This window comes from Cibotium barometz, chromosome 32, assembly GCF_041138505.1.
Source record: "Cibotium barometz isolate CiBa-2024 chromosome 32, ASM4113850v1, whole genome shotgun sequence".
In the NCBI taxonomy this organism is placed as follows: Eukaryota; Viridiplantae; Streptophyta; class Polypodiopsida; order Cyatheales; family Cibotiaceae; genus Cibotium; species Cibotium barometz.
In genome coordinates this window covers 25,235,463-25,257,845 of record NC_141077.1, presented here as the reverse complement: position 1 = coordinate 25,257,845, position 22,383 = coordinate 25,235,463, and the positions used below count along the sequence as shown (strand labels likewise).

General features: G+C 40.2%; 2 protein-coding genes across 8 annotated transcripts; one reads left to right on the top strand and one right to left on the bottom strand.

The window, feature by feature from the left end:
- The first annotated feature begins 8,149 nt into the window (after nt 1–8,149).
- LOC147620009 (uncharacterized) lies at nt 8,150–12,623 on the top strand. Of its 7 annotated transcripts, none has more exons than XR_015261705.1 (5): nt 8,150–8,378; nt 8,524–8,602; nt 9,053–9,118; nt 9,234–9,293; nt 9,381–9,568. XR_015261705.1 is itself a non-coding variant. In XM_086772132.1 (5 exons), exons 1-5 carry the CDS (start codon nt 8,333–8,335, stop codon nt 9,569–9,571), a joined length of 402 nt encoding a protein of 133 aa, XP_086628258.1. In that variant the 5' UTR covers nt 8,150–8,332; the 3' UTR covers nt 9,572–12,623. The 7 variants fall into 7 exon arrangements, 3 of the variants coding, with proteins under 3 accessions (XP_086628258.1, XP_086628259.1, XP_086628261.1); XM_086772132.1 differs by having other exon boundaries at nt 9,274–9,293; nt 9,381–12,623; XM_086772133.1 differs by having other exon boundaries at nt 9,197–9,293.
- LOC147620008 (protein trichome birefringence-like 25) lies at nt 12,001–13,907 on the bottom strand. Its single transcript, XM_086772131.1, has 3 exons — nt 13,528–13,907; nt 13,036–13,313; nt 12,001–12,950 (listed from the first exon to the last, which is right to left on the bottom strand). The coding sequence occupies exons 1-3, from the start codon at nt 13,736–13,738 to the stop codon at nt 12,195–12,197; spliced, it is 1,245 nt and encodes a 414-aa protein (XP_086628257.1). The 5' UTR covers nt 13,739–13,907; the 3' UTR covers nt 12,001–12,194.
- Nucleotides 13,908–22,383: the final 8,476 nt, after the last annotated feature.

Here is a 22,383-nt window from a genome sequence, read left to right as displayed (position 1 = left end):
AACCATTTGAATTAAGCATAAATGGAAATTTATGTAATTCTTAACTATCATTAATCAATTAACTTCAATAGCATTCATCAAATTATGTAACTCTTCACCACCATTCATCAATTAACTTCAATAGCATTCAAAAACCATTCCAATTAAGCTTCTCAAGCTTGAGAGGGGTTGAGAAGAGAGAAGCATTGAGAAATTATAGAAAAGATCAAAATTCACCATTTACCTTACAAATTTCTTGACTCTTTGTTCACGGTAGAGGCCCCCAACCAATCAATTGGTTAAGTATGTTGATGGAGCCACCAATGGGGATTGAAGAAAGAGGGAAGCTCCAATTTCTTCAATTTGGAGAGAATTTTAGAGAATAGTAGAAATTAGCATTATTTTAGCATAACTCTAGTATAGTAAAATTCTTCTATTTTTTTCAAAGGACTCATGTTCTATTTATAGGAGAGGGAAGCTCTAACCAAAGCTAATTGAATTCTAGAATTTTCCAAATTCAGTTTGGTTGAATTTGGACTAGATTTGGACCTAGTTTGGTTCGGTTTGGTTCCATTTTGATTTGGTTTGGTTCAAGAGAGAGGAGAGATAAAAATATCACATTATTTTTGAGTTTAAAACTCATTCAAGCATGTGAAATATGCACCTCCTTTAATGGACTCCCCTTCCTTACATATGTGTCAAAATGGAATCATTATACCCAAAATATCTCATATACCCAAATTATCTCATATTTTTGATATTGCTCATAGTTTCTTACTAATAAACCTTGTACATAGTCAACTCTTCATCTTATGTGAGCATTTACTCATTTTTGGGTATCTTCTTTTACAAATTGGATTTATCTCCTCCCTACACATGGATTGATGCTATTGGCCCATAGGAACCTTAATTGGACCATTTTGAATTTCTGTTTCAGGGAAACTTATTTTAATAAGATGAGTTATTTTTCTATCCAAAAATATTCATAATCTGAATATTCTCTCTCTAGAATATTTTCTCTCTCTATGTTAAAATAGGCAGAGACGAGATCTCTTATATTTCTGAAGAGGAAATTGATTACAGGGGAATATGGTGGACATTTTGAGAGGCTGGGGAGGAATCTTACAGGACTTATGTAATCTTGATTAACAAAAGGTATCAAAAGGTTCCCATTACATTGGCCCATATTCACTTATATACTAGGCCACCCTTTCACACTACACTTATTCATGTCCATGGGCATGCCCAACCCTAGTCCTAGCCCTTGGCCCCTTTCACATCTCCTTCATCCCTTGGCCTTGGGACCAAATTGACTTGAGTCCCTTTTTAACTTTGTTTCAAACCATCCCCACCCAAGAGGTTTCGTCCTTGAAACCTTAAGTATACATGTACAAACTTGCATGGATGAAGTATACCATCAAGGACTCATGTCAAGTAGCATGCTCATGCATGAGCCATGTATGTTGGAGCCAAAAAGACATATGTATGGCTGCAAACTGCCCACAATGCGCTCAAATCAAGCCATATCATGTACTCCATAACGGCATATGCCTTCATAAAGCGTCCACGCATTTTGCATCCAAAACCAAAAGGGATAGGGCTGTCCAAACAGCGATTTTTAGAAATTCTAGCAACTCATAATCACTGTTTTTATGCACCAATTGATTCCTCAAAGGTGGCTAAAGGATAATGAATCAAAATCTTTGACCTCCCGGATCAAAAGGCAAACCAAGAGACCAATAATCAAGCTTCCTCAAGCACAAGTAGCCATCCAGATCAAAAGGATAACTACTATAATTTCTAACCCACATAACGTGGCTACCACATATACCGGGGTTGAAAGGAAAGCATACCAGTATATCCATTAATCCATAGCATAAATGTAATGTACCATGTTCAAGAGTATTTCCTCCATCTAAAGGCAATACACCAAAACCATGGTGTGCCACATAGTCTTGCACCATGCATCTCATATGATAAGGAATGCATCTAAAAGTGAATGCCCCAATCCCATAAGCCATAGAATCATTTTGGCATCCACAAAATCTGAAAATGCACACCTCAAATTCCATGTTTGTATGAACTTTACTGTCATCTTCAAAATCCCCTTGAAGATCTCCACTACAAAGCATAGAACATGCATCCTCATAATGAATATCTTCATTGTCAAGTCTTCATAGACATCCTCATCCTTACCATGATCATCAACATCAACTAACCAAAAAATTATCAATACATATGTGAACAATCTCATCATGAGAAGATTCTTCTTTATTTGCATCATGATCCACATCCTCTAAGCCTTCATAGTCAAATAATTGACAATCATATATCTTTCGAACTGGATTTGAGAATGGATCATACAATGCATTTTCATGAACCTTCCATGAGCCACTCAACACATCACCCAATGCATAATCATCCAAAACATGGTTATCACTTGTATCACCAACAAATGAGTCGTCATTCCATTCATCTCACCAACAAACAAGTACTCATCCAAAATGTCATCAATGACCATGTTCTCATAATCTCGTGGCATCATGTCATGAGATGAAAATTCCTCAATCAAAGCACTTATGAAAGCTGTCCAATCATAACCATTTTGAGCTTGGATATCCCCTTTGACCATGGACAAATTGGTGACTTGTCGAGAAAGTATTGGCAACCAAGTATCTTCATCTTCTTCTGGCCAAAAATTATAGCAAGCATGCCCTCCAATCAACACCCATAATATGTCCATAAAGGTCCACATAGTCACACTCCATCCATTGGTCAAATGTAAAAGTGATCGGAGATCCTTTATTGCTTTTGGCAAAGCCCAAATCTAGCAACATTGAGTGTATAATAGGTCTTCTACCCCCACTCAAAGCAATAGGGAAACTAAGAGTCGGCACCAACAATTCACATACATTGATCCTCCTTATCTTGGCTTCACTTGTAGTAGCTTCACCATCAAACATTGTGCATTGCCTTTCTCCAATCACTCCTTTTGAAGAGAAGAGTGTTTAATAATGTGGCTCATTAATAGACAAGGGTGAAGGGTATCTTTGATTGCACATATGCATTGAAGAAGAATCATGCATAGGCATACTTGATCATATGCATCAACTTGTTGCATTGGCATACCAAATACATTTGCCAAATCCTCATTGGCATACATGCCTTCACAAAAAGAATCATGATTACCATGAATATCATAGTCATAGGCATCACGGTCATCATAGGCATAGGCATGGTCATCATAGGCATATGCATTACCTCTAAAATTTACACTATCCCAATATCCATGAAAATCATAAGCATGACTTGCCCTCGAATCATTGATGAAACGGCTACCCAAGTCATTAGAATGGTGATCTTGCAAACTTGGAGAAGTATTCCAATTGTCCAATTCTTGCCTTAAGCTAGTGAGCTGTTCCTTAATCTCAATAAACCCATCATGCCAAGTGTCACTAATTCTTTGGAATTGTTGATCCGTGGCTTCAAATGTTTGATCCAAGCGGTTAAAGAATCTTTCCTTTCTTGCATCATCTTGAGATTTTTTGCCTAAGTTCTCCATAAGCTGTACCAACTTTCTCATAGTCCTTTGTTGCTCAAGGTACATCTTCTCCATCCATTGCATCATCCCTAGATTCTCAATGGACCCTTGTGGTAAGTGCAACCTTGATGCAATTCAACATTACTTTGCACATGCTCTTGAACATCTTGCCTTGCTTCTGGAACACCACCTTCATGCTCAACCACTTCCTTGAAAGTAGCCTTGGCCTGACTTGGATGCCATTGGAAAATGACCAATTTCAAGTTGGGTATGTTCCCAAACTCCGATTTACGAGTTCTTTAACTCTATGGAGAGGCAATGATGTGTATGATCACTTTGACCACGATTAATGTATAAGTACTCTCTGTTTTGACTTCTTTAAAAAGTTAACCAGTGAGTAATTTGCCACTCTGACCAAGCAAACGGGGTCCAAATCTTGAAGTTTTTAGCTTGGTGGAATGAGGGAAGGGCATACTGTCCAGCTATGCTGTCAAAATAGGTTCAGTCTAGAAACCCTAATTTCTACAAAAATAGGGTATCGAGTAGAAAAATGGATGTAGTGGTGGATAGCTCCGATGTCTGAATGGTGAGGTCTAAAGGCTAGATGGGAAGCATAGGGTATGGGGAGCCTAGCCCTATGCTCACTTTGCCAAAATGCAGTGCTGTTTTTGACTGGGCAGCCTTCTTGTCTTGTGAGTAGACTTGCCAATTGGAGAAGTAAATGAGTCTGAATCAAACACTTGAGGGCTCCAAACGTAGCCCTTGGAGAGTAGAATGAGGCTATGCAAACACCTTAGAAGCAGTCCTAACCCCATCGGACTGAATTAGGGTTTAGTGCCACAGTAGAAAATTATTAAACTTTTCTCCAATTCAATCCTCACTTCCCTTTTACATTGGCAATGTCTTAGACCTTATTTGAAGACATGAATCTCATCAATTTGTAACTTGGTATCCACATGTAACCTCAAGTGCCTTGCATAAGTGTTTTTGTAAAAAAATTGATAGCACCTCCTTTGTTTTTGCAACCAAATCTCAACATCAAATCAATTGGCAGCACCTCCTTTGTTTTTGCAACCAAATCTCAACATCAAATCAATTGAAATTAATTGCAAATACTGAATTCCATGCTTGCCAAATCCTTGTCCAATAAAATGCATCCATAATAGGCACTCGAAAGTCGATGTAGGGCGTTAAAGCTTGTCGATCTCCCAGCCAAGCTCTTCCCACCCTCATACCTAGGTCAAAACTAGGCATAAGGGGCCATTTCTTCACCATTGGTACCTAATCCTCCACCTTACCGCTTTTCCAAGGCACTCACGGCAAGGCGGATTCAAGACATGCTCCCCCCGACCAAATGCCGAGGTACCCTCACACATCACTTGATTACTAAGAATTGAGATGTGAGTACATGTGTGTGTGAGTTGTGAAACATGAACTTGAAAGTGTATGTGAATCCACCTACAATCGGCACTTATAGTTGCATGCCATGATCATCCAACATACGAAGCTAATGTCGTAGAGAAGAGGTTAATTGGGAATACAATTAGTGCTTCTTGATGTCTTCAATTCTCCATTGCTTTATGTGGAAACAATTCAATGCAAGATACACAAGGAAACCCCAAAAGAGAAGAACAATTTGACTTCAATGATCTACACTTGGGTATGTGCAATTCCCTTGATAATGCGTAACATGATCGATGAGACTTATGAGCATATGTCCATGCATGCATATTGAAGAGAAATCCAAAGCAAACCCTAATTTTAGGACACTTTCCCTAAAACCCTTTTTCTCTAATAAACCCTAATCCTCTATTGATTTTGATGCAAAAGTGATATAGGAGGATAGAGAAAGGCTTAATGAAGATAATGAATGCCATGGATTTCATGAAAACATGCAGAAACCCTAATTTTCTCAAGAAACCCCAAGTCACTCAAGAAAGCCAAGAAACTCTAAATCCAAGTTGAAATCAAGCATTGAGCACATTGATGTGAAGAAGAAGGCATAGGGAAGTTGAATTTGATGGTAATTTTTGAGTCTAATTCCTCCCATGAGATTCAAGAAATGGAAGAAACCTCATGAAATCTCAAGCTTACTCAAACATTGAACCATTTGTGAGTGGTAGTCAAGCATGATAGAGGGAATTATTGAAGAAATTTTTGAAATTTTTAATGAGAAACCCTTAATTTCTTCATGAGCTCCCAACTATGCAAAAGAGGAAAGAAATGCAACATTAATGGATTGGTGCTTGCCTTACACACTTGAGAAGCTTTGCCTAATGCTTAAGGCAAGAAATCATGGTTCTTAGAGTGTCGAATCATTCTACAAACCGTCGCTTAGTCGTGAAGAATGCTTAGTCCAAAATCACTCTTGACAAGGCCTTAAAGCTCCACTTAGGTTTGCCTAAGCTTAGACAAATCTTAAGCTATCTTAGGCTTGGCTTTCAAGCTTCAAATCATTAAGGCACGCTGGCGGAATCACGCGAAGCTTTTGCAATTTGTTGGTGAAGAATCCGACGGCGATTTGAAGCATCAAAGGCTCAATAGAAAGCTTATAACATGGCTTAGAGTATGGAAGGAGTAATGGTGAAGATTTTAGCTCAAAAGAGAGGTTCCATAGCCAACAAGAATCAAGCAAAAGGGGCAACAGAGAATAAATATTTTGATTAAGAAAAGTAATCAAGATTAACACTAATCTTTTTCCTAGTTTTGGTCCCGGTTTAAAATTTTAGAGCGACCGTCTCAAAATCTGGTCCTCACCCAATCCATGATCCCAAAACCTTAGAAATTAGCTCAAGAAAAATTAATTCCACCCAACCAAGATTACCATTGTCCACTTCTCGATCAAGAAAATCAAGAAAATCAAGAAAGTTCCAAAAAACCAAGAAAACGTAAGAAATTAAGAAAAATTCAAAAAATTAGGTCAAAGACATGGCTCTTATACCAATGAATCAAAGTGGCAATTTAGATTTAGCCTAATTAGCCTAGGATTAAGGAATGCATGAGAGATTAGCCTAGGATTAGAACAAGAAGAGAAAGCAAAGACTTGTGTAATCTTGATTATCAAAAGGTTCCCATTACATTGGCCCATATTCACTTATATACTAGGCCACCCTTTCACACTACACTTATTCATGTCCATGGGCATGCCCAACCCTAGTCCTAGCCCTTGGCCCCTTTCACATCCCCTTCATCCCTTGGCCTTAGGCTTAAATTAACTTGAGTTTCTTTTTAACTTTCTTACAGTGTTAGAGAGTTTGTAAGAGTTCCATCCCCTCAATGTGCCCAGTGTATTTTGCATATACCAACAAATTTTCTATTGAAGGTTTATAGTTTAAATTTTTTGAGAGGTTTTAGTTTCAAATTTTTTGAGTTTAAAGACTTTCAAATCATTTAAAGAAGTGAGAAATATCTTTGATTTTAATAGATAAAGGTAATTTTTTCACCATTTAGGTCAAAACACTTACATTTTTCCATATATTGGTCTCGTGTGTTAGTGGGGCAAACAAAATAATAATTGGCTCATAATTTATCACCAGAACCTCACGCACATAGGTTGAAAGGAAAGATCATGATTTGAGTGATTAGGGGTGGTATGATCATTTTAATGGTTTAATCCAGTAATAAGAAAAAAAAAACCCCTAAGAGGAGATGTAAACCTTTTAAAAAAATAGCAAGATTTTTATTTTTTTATGGAAGTTGTGACAATAATAGTTGAATTTTTTGAATTTAAAGGCGCTAAAGTCCTTTCTAATTTGCTTCTTAGTTCTCCCATGAGCAAGTTAGGGGGATGAGACTAGCCCTAGTAGCACCCATAGCTCTCTTTCTCTCTTGCCTATCACAAATGACAAAGTGGCCCATCTACCTCCCTCTCTTTCTTTCTTGCTTCCCACACAAGGGGCATGGAGAGAACTCTCTCATATAGGCTATTGAAGCTATTTGTCTTGCTCCTCTTTTGCAAAGGCTCCCATATAAACAAAGAAGTGGATTCATATGATTTTTCTAGAAAGTATACTAGTGCTCGAAAAAAAGGGCATTCTAGTGTATTTTTCCCGACCAGAATTAAGGAAAAAGTGAGATTTTAAGCAACCCTTATTTGAAGGAACGGTCTGTCAAATATTTTAGTTATCAAACCGACATATAATATAGATTTTTTGAAAAACAAAAACTGATATCATCGGGCAGTAGCTCAGCTGATAAGGTGTTTGGTTGACATGCCCTAGGTTATGGGTTCAAACCCTATTGGCAATCTCGAATGATGTTACCTTGTAATGTTGCATGTGGGTGTGTGTGAGATGTGGTGTTTGTAAGAGGGTGTGTAGGGCCTTGAGAGGAGTCCTCTCATCAACTAGGAAATTAAAAAATGAAAACAAAACAAAACCGTCCTTATTTTGATTGCCTTGAGAGGAGACCTCTCAACAACTAGGAATTAGTTGAGCAATTAAAAAAGAAAAAAGAAAACAAAAACCATCCTTATTTTGATTGGTGTAAAAATATGTTTTTTTGCGCAGTGCCAACCTAAGAAAAGATGATTTGATGTGATTTTTTTTTTGTGTGAAATGGGTTGTTCAAGAATATATATATATATTATATATAACCCATTAAAAAACATGGCAGTTGGCATCGATATAGCAGAGATAATGGAGAGAGGAGTCACAGTGCTCTTTGGTGGGACATCTCGCCTGCCACTCCTACCGCACACCTCTCTCTCTCTCGCTCTCTCTCTCTCCCTCCCTTGAGCCCATTGTCACTGATGTTGCTCTTTGACAGAGGCCATGCTTTCTCCCACCCTGAAGAGGTGCAACGGAAGAAACGATGATTAGCAGAGGACTTCTGTGGCGCCTGGAAGACAGTTTTGAGTGTCAGCACTTAATATTTCTTACCCTTCTCGCAAGCATGGCTGGAACATTCATAGTCTATACCTTCTGCATGTTTACTTGCAAATTGTTTTCTTCTTGTTTTCTTTTGACATCTTGGATGCTACTTACATGATCAATCATGTGCAGGGTTATCTAGGTCCTCTCAATTATCACCAGGTTTATTCAACAATGAGGTTAAGGCTTTTTGGGCATTTGGCATTGCAGTGTAAGTTTCACCAAAACTGTGAGTTCAGGCATTGTCACATATATTAACAAGGTTTTGATGCTTAGTTTGGAATCTAACCTTGGCTTTCCGTTTTGCCTTATCAGTGGATACTTCTAACGATATAGTTTTTTGAAATCTGTGTAATTTTCGGAGTACTTATTGATAAAATGCTGAAAACAAGTCTGATAGCATCTGTAATGCATGTGATCAGCAGTGCTGAAAGATACTTAATGTGTTGATCTATCTGTAAACATCTGGTATTACCAAGGATATTTGGACTCATTCCCTTCTCTCTACTGTATGACCTTTTAGTAGGGTTAGACTCCTCATGATTAAGACTCAAAAGCATCCATGGTAGACTTGATCTTATTAATCTAGCATGTTATATTCCTATTGATTTTAGAGAGGGAATAAGAATTAAGGTTGTGGAAACTGTTGTGTAATACTCAGGTGGTTGAGAAACTCTCCTCTTTGGGAGAAGGGATCTACTTTTGGCATGTTGGTGCCTGAGAAAAGGTCTGTATTTAAATTGCAGAAGGGTTTTTTGTTTGAGGTTTTTGGTTTGAAGGCTAAATCCATAAGCTAGCATTGTAGGTGCAATCATGCACCACTTGGCTTGCTTGCTATACAGGTCTTTTTAACACCAGTGCTTGAATGGTCACATGTACCAGGTTATGTCCAGATTTGCAAGGTAGTCTTTGGTCTCTAGGATCAATATGGAGTTTGGAGCATCATTGATACGAAAGTAAGCAGTGTGCACCTGGCTTTTTGATTGCAGATGCTATTTTTACTGATGGAAGACTGCCTCTTAATGACATGCAGAGTCTGTCTCGTGCTAACTATGTGAATTATTCTGTAATTAACACTAGGCATAGCAGATCAAAGTTAATCAAACTACTTGCAAAAAACACAATAGACAAGAGATGTAAACTTCATATTCCAAAACAAGATGATGATCTTGGATCTTGAATGAGATCTAGTTCATGCATGCCTATCTACTATGCATACAAATGGTTCTTGGCTGTCCTCCATTTGTGCATGCTCTAATAGGTCTTCCACCGAATTTCAACCTCGGGTGAACTCTCCATTTTCTTGTCTTTGTCTACGGGCTCTAAGGTAGTGCTATACCGCAGCTTGGATCTCTCTCACACATTTTGCCATGTGATCTTCCCAATATTTCAATGAGAAGTCGAGCCCCGCTTTGAATCCTTGCAACTGAAAGATGTGATGCTTAGCATTGTGCTCTTGGATCTTCAACTCGTCCTTGGTCAAAGTCTTGTAGTATACTACCAAGAAAGACTCTGCCATGTTCCCTTGGAGAAGAAACGTATAGCTGATGGGCTGATTGCTCATCTAGGCTTGACCTTACTTCATGCAAAATAACAATACATGCAAGTTCTATTTGCAAGAACCCTAATGCAAAACCCTTAGTGACTTCTAGTTACTTGCAAACATGTCAAAACAAATCATAATGCAAACTATGCAAGCTTGGCTGCAAACGCACATGCAAAACACTATACATGTTGGATGACTGGATGCCCGCTAGTGGAAGGCTAACGTGATGCTCTGATACCAATGTCACATGCTAACTATGCGGAAGCATGCTTATTTTGTGATTAACACTAAGCATGACAGTTAAATGCTAATCAACCTTCTTACAAAAGACGCAATAGGTAAGAGATGTAAACCCTTATCTACTACAATGATGATCTTGGAACTTGACTGGGATTTGGTTCATGCATTCCCATCTACTGTGCATACAAAAGGTTTCCGGCTGTCCTCGGCTTATGCTTGCTATAACAATGATAATCTTGTATCTTGATTGGGATTTGGTTCATGCATGCCCATCTACTGTGCATACAAAAGGTTCCCGGTTGTCCTGCCCTTATGCTTGCTATAACAAACATGATGGGGTTTGTCTTACTGCTCCACAGTTTTCTTTTTTGGTGATCCACAAGGTACCCTTGCTGCCTTGCTTCTAGTGGGTCCCAAATACCCTCTGAAGGGCCCCCACCACATATGGTGTATTTGCTTTATTGAACCTCTTGATGTGCACTTTCCACCTTGCCTTTAGCTCCTTCTTGGTTGTTTAAGCCCTTGAACCTTGTCTCTTGCAGAGAATATGAGATGAATGATGCAAATGGCTGATCATCGCTTATATAGCCACCTCATATGCTAGTTGGTTTTCTTTGCTACTGTTGGCTCACAAAGGGCCTGTTACTAAGACTTGCACTTGGTGGACAAATATGTCCATGTAGCATCCAAGTGCGGGGTGCATGTGACATCCTCTTCTGCTCTAACTTGATGGAAGCTGCATAGCCTCCAAATAGTCCATCAAATAGGTTTGGCAAAGAAGTCTTGTCAAGCCAAATTGGTTCATGCGTCCCTCGGTCCCAAAACTTCACGAGGAGCTAATGCTCTTTATTACGACTGCAGCCACGTTTGCCGCAACAATATTAGGTACTGGTTCATCTTGGACGTGTGTGGGAGGAGGTCCATCATAGTGCCTCAACCAAGCGACATGAAACACATCATGCATGGTCTAGCTGGAAGGTAACTTCAACTTTATGGACACCTTGTTGATCTTCTTCAACCTTTGTTTCATGATCTTGAGATTTGCGCAATCCCCTTCCGAGAATTTCACATCCCTTTTGTCTTTGTTGGCCTGTCGAGAATAGGCCTCCTGTGCTTTGGCCAACCTATTCTTCAATTGACTCCAAAATCTCCTGGTATGACTCTATCAATCGGTTAGCGCCGGGCATTGAAGATGATGTCTTGGTTGATAATGACTAGAATAGTCTTCCAAGCGTCACCTCATAAAGCATAACAGAGTGGCTTCCTAACAGGCGAAGAGGGAGAGAGTGAACCAGGGCAGCCAGCAGAGGGGCGAGCAGTTAGCACCTCCAGACTGATGTGCACAAGCATACAGGTATGGACAGGGCTGCTGAGCGCTGTGCAGCCTGCACAGGACACGTAAGGGAGAAAAAAACGCAGTTGTTATTTTTTGATGTTTCTTAAAAAAAAAGAAAGAGAGAAAGCATGCGTGCTGTTTTTTTAGAGAAGCCTTCTAAATAGAGCAACTTAGATGTTTTTGGGGATTCTAGAAGGGGGGATTAGTGTTCCTCAAGGCAAGGTACAACAGAGGACAATACATCAGACGGGCTCCCCTCAGGGATACATCAAGCATCTTTACACATGAATAAATAAGACCACTCTCATTATCAGCCAATTGATTGATGCTCTGATACTATATTAAGGTAGCAGGAGAGGAAGATATAAGCTCACACATCATGGTCTACAGATGTACACACTAACAAATGAGAGTGTCCTTGAATGTTTTTTGTTAATGAAGCTCGGTTTCCAAACAAGAAAAATGGGTGACATTTGAAAAAGATTGTGAGCACAACTTGAGCCATACATTATTCTCAAGAAAGAATGATGGATACAATGATTGCCCTGATTTTACTGGTTCAATAGATATAGAACTTGTTTCAAAAGCTTCAACAAATTCTACATATCAAGGCATTTGCAGGGATCAGGTATTCCACGTGAATTTGGAGTACACTTCGGACTGCAGATTCAATGTTATGGGTCAGACTCGATCTACGTCGGTTGAGTCGTGTTGAAGGGTATACAGGACTTGTTGGTTCCACGTATCAATTGGTCCGGGCAAGCACCAATGTAAGCAGTCATTTGCAGGCTCCAGTGGCTGCCGAATTCTGTAAGGACCTGGATGCCCATCAGGTCGCAAGAAAGCACTGTATGTCACATTCAAAAGTTTGAGCCTTGAAGGTTTGTTCAGAATTGCCATAGCTTTCTCAAACTCCTCTATTTGAACTTTATTTATCTCATTGTTCATCCAAGGCAAAGATGGCCATATATCTGGCTGAGAGAATGGCATTGTTCTGTTGCAAACACCTCCATCGTTCCATGAACCATGCTCAAAATGATCCACTGTCACAGTTCTTAGCATGGTGATTCCCCTGTACTCCTTCACAATGTACTTCAAGACACTTTCCAATGTGATTCTCAATACAGGGACTAACTTAACAGTTGTGAGATTGAGTCCAGAGCGAGCATTAACACCTAGCATTGTATTGTTCAAGTAGTAGACACTTGGCCTAAAGTACCAATATCCTGTGGAAATAATGGCCATGTCATAGTCGGCTAACTGGGATGACCATACCTTGTCTGGAACATCTAGTTGAAGCTTGTAAATTCCCTGGTTGAGTGTGTGGTTCACAAGAAATGGTGACCATATGTTTGCCAATGTGAAGTTGTAAGAGGAAAAACGCCATTTGTATTCCTTGTCTTTCATATCAGAGAACAGATTCTGAGGATCCTCGGCCTGCACACAGAGCGTCAAATTAGGATAATTTCAATGAATGAGGATTATGATAATTACTCTGAGGAAAAATGTAGAAATTCCACACTTGTGAGAGAGCACACAGAAGTGCTTGCATGTGATTACGTGCGATGGAGTCCCCAATGAACACTAATTTCTTCCCCCTCATCAATTTGAGAAACTGGGCAGGATTGAATGGTGGCAGTTCACAGTCATTGGGCTCCCATTTCCAGTTGAGGTAACCCTTGTCCGGCTTTCCATTCTGCATGCAATTCTGGGCAGGCTGAATATATCTACATGTGTCATTTGTATAAAGAGGTGGTCTCATATCAGGTACCCATTTTCCTTGAGAAAGGTCACAGTGCCCTGCAATGCAAACGTCTAACTGTTGTCAGGTGGTCCAAACTATATTAATTAAAATTTTGGGTCTCTAATTTTGCTGTCACATTCTCCTGTAAATGATATGCACCTATGTCTTAACTATAAAATGATCTACAAGAGACCCAAATGTGATTTAGGTTTAAATATTAATTATGATTAGAAGTAGATACCTAATGAGATTGATTAGAATTAGAGATACCTGATGAGGTTGGAGAAGTTTTCGTGTGATGGAAGGTTGAGTAGCGGTTCCTGATGCTGGCCGAAATGAGCAGCAGATCTGACTGATGAGGTAGAAAGACGAACCACCAGCAATTGAAAACGAGGAAGGCGATAGCAAGAAAAGAGACGGCTGATTTGCAGGCTGGGCTGGGCATGGTGTCTTCGGAAAACCAGCTACTCCCTCTTTTCATTGTCTCTGCTGCATGCGCAGGAGGGGGGAAGGGGAGAGCTCACGATTGGGGAGCGCGCGCGCGAGAGAGTGAGAGAGTGAGTGAGTGAGTGAGTGAGAGAGAGAGGGGGGCAGTGCCAAACCCATCCATCGATCGGACGAAGCTGACGATGGTGCTAGTAGTTGCCAAGTACGAAACATAACATCCTAACAACACCTCTTTACACAGGTTTTTTTTTTTAAAAAAAAAAACCCTTGCTTTTGGTAGATTTTTCAAAATCCAGAAAATATAAACTTTTCTAGAACTTGCTTTACCCTTTATTAATGTAGATTTTTGAAAAAAATACTGTCAAATCTACATTAATAAAGGGTAAAGCAAGTATTTTTTTCAAAAATGTAGATTTTTGAAAAAAATACTGTCAAATCTACATTAATAAAGGGTAAAGCAAGTGTCAAATCTACATTAATAAAGGGTAAAGCAAGTATTTTTTTTCAAAAATGTAGATTTTTGAAAAAAATACTGTCAAATCTACATTAATAAAGGGTAAAGCTAGTATTTTTTTCAAAAATCTACATTAATAAAGGGTAAAGCAAGTTCTAGAAAAAAAACACACACACACACACACACACACTCTTCATCCCTTTTATGGAGTGATCGCCACTTTAACCACCCCATTGTGGCCCATGAAAATAAAGTTTGCAAGTTGAAACACAAATATTGCAAGTCCATTATATACAATTTTGCCAGTTTTTTGTGAACACAGATCATCCTTGGGAGCGTCTTCGTCTTGCAGGGGTGGGGTGGCAAGTTGGTACCTCTAGGATCACTTTAGAGGCAAGGAAAACCCACACCCATCCTTGCTTTATGCATCTCTCCTCTTTTTACAAATTACTTCAAGCCATCTTGCATTATTCTTCCTCACCTCTCCTCCTTTTACCATGCCATTCAAGGGAGTTTAGAGCACCTTTTTGTGTTCATGTGTGGGGGGTGGTCCTCCAAAGTTATTTGAAAACTTGTCCCCTCCCCCCCCCCCCCAAAAAAAAAAAACTAAAAAAACAAGCGTATGAAACCACTCTAGTAAGTCTCCCCCAAGTTGCTCTAGCCAATTTGACCATCTGATTTTTCAAATATGCACTTCGAATGCTTAATTGAGTGTTTCCAAAAAACTTGCAAAGCCTTACAATGCACTTTGAAAATCTATAATTTTAGATTTTCACTTTTAAAAAACTTATAAAAATGAACTATCATGTAAAGCTTATCAACCACATTTTTTAATAAGACTAATCTATCAATAAATGAGTTTTAATATTATACAAGGTCTTTAAATGCTTATTATTAATGCATTCATGCTTTGAGATCCTCACAATCATTAAGCATGAACTTAGTAATGCAAGCCTAAAACTCCATATATAAGATTGATTAACCTAACTTCAAGTGTTTTTAGTTGGATATTAATCCTTAGTATTAGCTAAGTTTACCAAGAAGACTTTTCTATGAATAATGAGTTATATAAGATTGTACTTTGGAAGGTCTTTAATTGCTTTTTGTTAATGCATCCATGCTTTAATGGAGAGATCCATTGGAGATATTAATTAAATGTCCTAGTAATTAAGAATGAATTCAGTTACGCAAGAGTATTAATGCATCCATGCTTTAATGGAAAGATCCATTGGAGATATTAATTAAATGTCCTAGTAATTAAGAATGAATTCAGTTACGCAAGAGTATTTTTTGTTTTGTGTTGGATATTAAATCCATTAATTGTGTCTCCATGAACTTGTAAATGTAAATTTTGTGCATTTAGTTTGCATTTACCTTGGTAAATTCTACCATGTGAAGATATAAAAAAGAAGCAAAATATAATAAACTATTTTGAAGTTATGAAATTAGAAACAAGATGTTCATTTTGAAAAGGGGAATATGATCTTTTGTTTGAAAGTTTCATTTGCAAAATTTTGGAAGGCACTTGCATTTTTCATAATTAACATTCCTTATGGTTGTGACTCCTCTTTTACTTGGTCTTCTTTGCACAACATTGTTGATGTTATTATCTTTTTATATGAAAGAATTGAAAAACTTAATTTGTACTAATGAAAAAAATATTTGGTTTTATTCTAACTTAGAATCACATGATATATCACACTAGGTGACTATTCCATTGGACTTATACATGTGTCATTTGAGTGACAAAATGATGGCACCCTACACTATATTACTTGGGGAGAAGCTAGGAAATCATAAGGACTAAGCAAGGTGGATTATGAAAAAGAACTCCAAAAATGAGTAAGAGAAAATGCCATCAAACAAGTAGAGCCTTAGTCATCACATTTTCTATGATCATCTCCTAGTTCAAAAGTTCATTTAACTAGTTTTTGGTCTTGTGAACGTATTTTTCTGTCCCTCCTCCCCAAAAAATTAGAGTCCAGTAAGAGTTCAGCTTCTTTTGCTTGATTTTAAAAAAGTGGTGCTTTGATGCTAGTGTTGAGAGGGGTTAGCCTGCCATTATCCCCATATGCTCGGTTATGCTAACAAGTCGTGAAGTCCAAATTAGACAAAGCCTAAAGCTAAAGCACCTCTCATCCTTAAGCCAAAAGCCATGTATTTATTATACCCTTGAGTTGAGTAGTGGTTCACATGCCATTTTCTCAATTAGAATTAGCATAACCAAAAGCCCTCAAGATTTGAGATTATAACTGGCCATCTCTGTCAGATGTCACATGACTCTCTTTGCTAATCCAAATGTTGCATGCTTAGTTGTTGGGTTAACTTGCATGCTTAGTTGTTGGGTTAACTTGCATGCTTAGTTGTTGGGTTAACTTGCTAGCTATAGTATAAATATTGGAATGGATAGGCATACATGAAGCAATCAAGTATGTGGCAAAAGGGAGCTTGCTCATTTATTTCTACCCGTTATTATACTAAACAAACAATCTTGATGAGGATCAAATCAACTTGTAAATGTGCAATGCCTTGGTTAAATCAACTTGGAAATGTGCAATTTGACATACCTTATCTAGTTTTATGTTCCTTGTTTGGCATTGAGGGTCCTCCTTTTGCTAATCATTTGATACACTTGTGATGCTCACGCCTTGAGTTCCTTCAATTCTTCAATTTAGCATGGCCAAGCAATCCTCATTATAGGTACTATAACAAGGACTGCTATAATGTTCTTGAGTGAATATGCTATTTAAAAAATGGTACTATCACGAGAGGTTTGCTAAAGTCTATAACCACCCTTATGGAGCAAACATGTTTCTTCTTTAATTTCATTTGCTTCTCAAGTAGATAAATGCATGCCTCTACTTCTAGTTTTGATAAAGCAAGGTTGTGTGTAGATCTCTCTAATGCACATGGACATAAAGCATGCTAGTAGCACATACAATTCTTGTGTTTTTGAAATGTTCCACGAACTAAAGGTTTCACATGTGAGGACAAAAGAGACCAAAGGACCAAATATATGAAAGTTCAGAGTAAAACACACATCATGCAATGGTGATGTGTATATAAAAGATGAAGTCCAGTACAAGAGCTCTATCTGAGACTTCGAATAAGTAGAGAGAGCTGATGTCCCATAAAACGCAGATAACAGAGCTGGAGTGACCTTGATGAAAGTGCTGATATAAGCCTGATGCAAACACTGAAGACAACCTGATGTAGACGATGAAGTCAGCCCTGGTGTGGGGACGATGAAGTCATGCTTGATGTAGGTGATGTAAACACTATTGTGAGCCTGATTTAAGCGGCCAGTCCAGCAACAGTAGGTGTTGTAGGTGAACCTGATGTAAGGTGGCGACGATAACACTGATGTGAGCCGTCCATGTTCTGACCAGCAGGAGGTGGCGATGCACACAGTGAGGTGCAGTCCACGAAGTGTCCATCAGACGATGAAAACACAGAAGAGGAAAATGCAGCCTGAGGTGCAAGGCCACAATGCAAGATGTTTTCACATGCATGAATGCCCATTTTCGGGTTTTCATTCATGGTGGTAAGCTGGGATACAGAAAGAAGGTTGAGACCTAAACTAGGGACAAGATAGACATTGCCCAAGGTAGCCTAGTTGGGGCCAATGTTGGTGTCAAATAAGACAGTGCCAATGGATTTTATGGGTATCATTGTGTTGTTGCCACATCGAACTTCTCCCTTAACGGGATGCTGAGAAATGAAAATGTCAGCATTACGAGCCATATGGTGAATAGCGCCACTGTCAACTACCCAAGTGACATGATGACCATAGGGAAGAGTTGGATGGGCCTCAATAATGGGCACAAAGGGATTATCAGGTAACTGACAAATATAAATGAGGGCAGAGGCCTTTCCTTGCGGATGACCTTGTTTAGGCCTTCGTTTCTTCTTTTTTGTGGCGGGGTGGCTAGAATCAATCTTAAGTGTGACCTGAGCAATATTGGCCAAGGGGCCAGGATGAGGTGTAAGGGAAGTCCAGTCAGACATCTCTTCAGGAGTGGTGAAAAAATCTGACTGGGAAGGTGGGGCTTGAGCAACCTGACTATTAGCTTGCCAGTGGGAGGAATGGGGCTGAGAAGAACCATTTCTTGTTGTTGGGTCCTTGGAGGGGAGCTTGGGAGAGTAGGTACTGGATTGCTACCCCCTCTAGATCGCCAATTTGGGGCATTGCTACCACCTTGGTTGTTTTGGCGAGTGAAGGTAGTGGGGTTGGAGTTGTTGCCTCTATTTTCCTTGGTTTTAAAAACACACTCATCATCAACATGTCCAGGTATTTGGCAAGAAGTGCAAAATATATTCTTTTTGGGAATATTTTACCAGTAGGGAATGGGTGTGGAGGCACGATTTTTGGAATCAATGTTGTTGCCGGGAGATTTTCCTTGATTTCCTAAGTTGTTGTTCCCTTTCCCTTGCTGTCCTTTTTGAGTAGAGGTTGTATTGGACACAAGGGCCCCTTCTTGAGTGGAGGGAGAGGATGACTTCTTGGGATGAAATTGGTCATGCAACCGAGCGAAATGCAAGAGTTGGCATTCACACTCATATAGGTTAGGCATAGGCTTTAAACTAATGGTCTGTGTGACAAAAGTAAAGAAGCTAGGTGGCAACTTGTTTAGAACAGTGATAACGTGATCTTCCTGGGACTTGGCAGAGCCAGTGGTGGTAAACTCGGCGTTAAGGCGCCGATATTCAGCAACTTTGACAGGAAGGTCCTCCCCTTCTTTTATAGAGAAAATTTGAATTTGATGCTCAAGATCAATGCGACGTGTATGATCACGTGTGGCATATCTCTCTGCGAGGTGTGCCCATCTGTCAGAGACATAGTGGAACTGCTCGAGTTGTGAATGGAACTCGGACAAGAGGCCTTGCATGAGCTCCCCTATAGCAGTGGCATTTCTACCTTCCGAATGGCTGATGACTTCAGGAGGTACTAGAGAAGATTAGCCCAGGTTGTATAATTAAACTCGTTAAAACAAGTCTTTTCTGTGAAAACATTTCTGGACATAGAAACATGAAAGGAAGATGGTGGGGGAGTCCAAGAAGGCTGGTGTCCATACCCAGAGTGTAAGTGTTGATGAGGAGAGAAACCTGACAGTAAACCAAGAGCACGCATGGATGAAGGACTTGTCGAGGGTGCTCCATAAGATGGAATCAAGTTTTGGATACTCAGCATAGGTGGAATACCAGGTACGAAACTTGGAGAGGGCACATAATTGGGAAAACCACCAGTGCTAGGGATCCACCTGCTACCTTGGAATGCTAGGTGGGACCGCAGTGCCAGAGGGCGTCGTGTTAAAAGATAACTGGGATGGGTAGAAACCATACGTAGGACCCAAAAGAGGTGCAAGCAGTGATGACTGCATCCCAACACTCGTAGGAAGAGGTATGGGATGGGAGGGAGGGTTTGGTGTTTGAATTTGGGCAGTACTCCATAACACATTAGGAGTAGGAATAGAAAGTAAACCAGAGGAGAAAACAGTGTTACCTCCTTGAATACCAGAGGTCCTACGGAAGTCGAACCCTAGCATAAGTTAAATAGCTTTCGGAGTCTCGAGAGTATTATTAGTGTTAGCGGGGTTCAGGGGTTAATGGGCGTTAGGGTTTGGTCGATGTGTGTACACATCTAAGTTAGCACGACTCTTAAGTAAGATGGGCGACCGGGCTAGGAGGTGTGGACACAGGCCAGGGTTTTGGTATAAAACCCAACGAGAAACCCTTCTTCGTCATATATGGTTGGGAGGTGAACCGACTTCCACCCTCTCTTCTTCTTCTTCTCTATGGATTTTATAACGGGCTTGCCCACAACGAATCGTGGACATGATGCCATTTGGGTAATCGTGGATCGATTAACCAAGCTTTGTAGGTTTGTGCCTACTAAGAAAACAGTTACAACTCCAGAATTGGGATGCCTTTTCGTGGAGAATGTTTACCGACTTTATGACTTACCATCCAATATTGTCAGTGATCGCGATCGCAAGTTTAACAGCCATTTTTGGCGAGCAGTATTCAGTAAGCTGGGTACTATGTTGAAGCTTAGTACAGCTGATCATCCGCAGACAGATGGTCAGACTGAACGGGTTAATCAAGTGCTGGAAGATATGCTTAGGGCATATGTCAGCAAAAAACAATCTAATTGGGAGTCTTATTTGCCTATTCTTGAGTTTGCTTACAATAGTGCAAAGCATGTCTCGACAGGCTTTAGCCCTTTCATGTTGATGTATGGTTTTCAGCCACGTTCACCAGTGTCGGTCGGACTGGCGAATGAGAAAATCAGTCAGGTTGAGGATTTTATCCACCAAGACCATATGGATATGTTGCACCTTGCACGATTAAATGTTCGTCAAGCGCAAGATCGTTACAAGAAGTTTGCGGACCAGAAACGTAGGCCACTTCACTTTCAAGAAGGTGATTGGGTGTTTCTGAAGGTACCAGAAAACTCCACCAGTTTAAAAACGGGTCCCGTACCAAAATTGTCGCCCCGATTTTGTGGACCGTTTAAGATACTCAAGAAGGTGGGCCTAGTAGCCTATAAACTTGAGTTACCAACACATTCCAAGGTTCATCCCATCTTTCACGTAAGCCGTTTGAGGAAATGCCTTATGGGTCATGAAAGGCCGGTGGATGATTCTTTCTTGGTAGAATATGTGGAACCCCCAATACTGCCTCATGAACCAGAAAGAGTAATGGATTACCACATGTTACGTACTCGCCACCAAGTTCGGAAACAAGCTCTTATCAAGTGGAAGGACCGTCCAGAGGAAGGCTCCACTTGGGAAAACATTAGTGTGATGAGGAAACGTTTCCCCATTTTTGTTTTCGAGGACGAAAACTCTTTTCGAAGGGGGGAGTAATGTCAGGACTATGGTCCTACGGAAGTCGAACCCTAGCATAAGTTAATAGCTTTCAGAGTCTCGAGAGTATTATTAGTGCTAGCGGGGTTCAGGGGTTAATGGGCATTAGGGTTTGGTCGATGTGTGTACACATCTAAGTTAGCATGGCTCTTAAGTAAGATGGGCGACCGGGCTAGGAGGTGTGGACACAGGCTAGGGTTTTGGTATAAAACCCAATGAGAAACCCTAACTCGTCATATATGGTTGGGAGGTGAACCGACTTCCACCCTCTCTTCTTCTCCACGCCTAGGCTATGGCGGCTTGAGGAAGACGCAGCCGCAGCGGAGGCGTTACAGTAGTTGATGGTATCGTTTGTTGAACCTGCCCCACAGAAGAAGATACCCATGTAGAGTTAGGAACATATGTACTAATAGGCACATACGAACCTGACGCGGTCACTGAATGATGACAGGGATGATGATGGATCTCCGAATGATCGAGGAGGTACGTTTCCTTCCTGAGAAAAAGTCCCATACTAAAGTCCAGTTTGTCAGCTAGAATGAGAAGCAGAGCTCTCCAGTTGAGGCTAAATACTTGGGTCCAATACTGGGACACTGGCTGTGGGCATGTATCCTCCTCTAGAAGTAACGACTAATAAGCTCGGAGAAGAAAAACCATATGCCAAGGGTGTAGAGGGTGGGTGGGTAAAAGTAGGCTGGTCGTCTCCCAATGAAAGACCTCGAACAGGGCTCTCCAGTGAATGAGGAGTTCCATCCTCCGTGTGATCTATATCAAAATAAGGGGAGTCAGTATCTGGTATGAAAAGCTGATCCTCTGGGATTGAGGGTAGACGATCCATGGTGTGTACTTTCGAGGTCTTCAATCCCTTTGCTCACGATTGCTCTGATAACATGCGAGGACAAAAGAGACCTAAGGACCAAATATATGAAAGATCAGAGTAAAACACATAGCATGTAATGGTGATGTGTATATAAAAGATGAAGTCAAATAGGAGCTCTATGTGAGACTCCGAATAAGCAGAGAGAGCTGTTGTCCCATAAAATGCAGATAATAGAGCTGGAGTGACCCTGATGAAAGCGCTGATATAAGCTTGATGCAAACGCTGAAGACAACTTGATGTAGACGATGAAGTCAACCCTGGTGTGGACGATGAAGTTAGGCCTGATGTAGGTGATGTAAACACTGATGTGAGCCTGATGAAGGCAGTCAGTCCAGCAGCAGTAGGCATTGTAGGTGAACCTGATGTAAGGCAGCGATAATACTGAAGGCAGCGATAATATTGATGTGAGCCATGTGTGTTTTGATTAGCAGGAGAGGTGGCAATGCACACAGTGAGGTGCAGTCCATGAAGTGTCC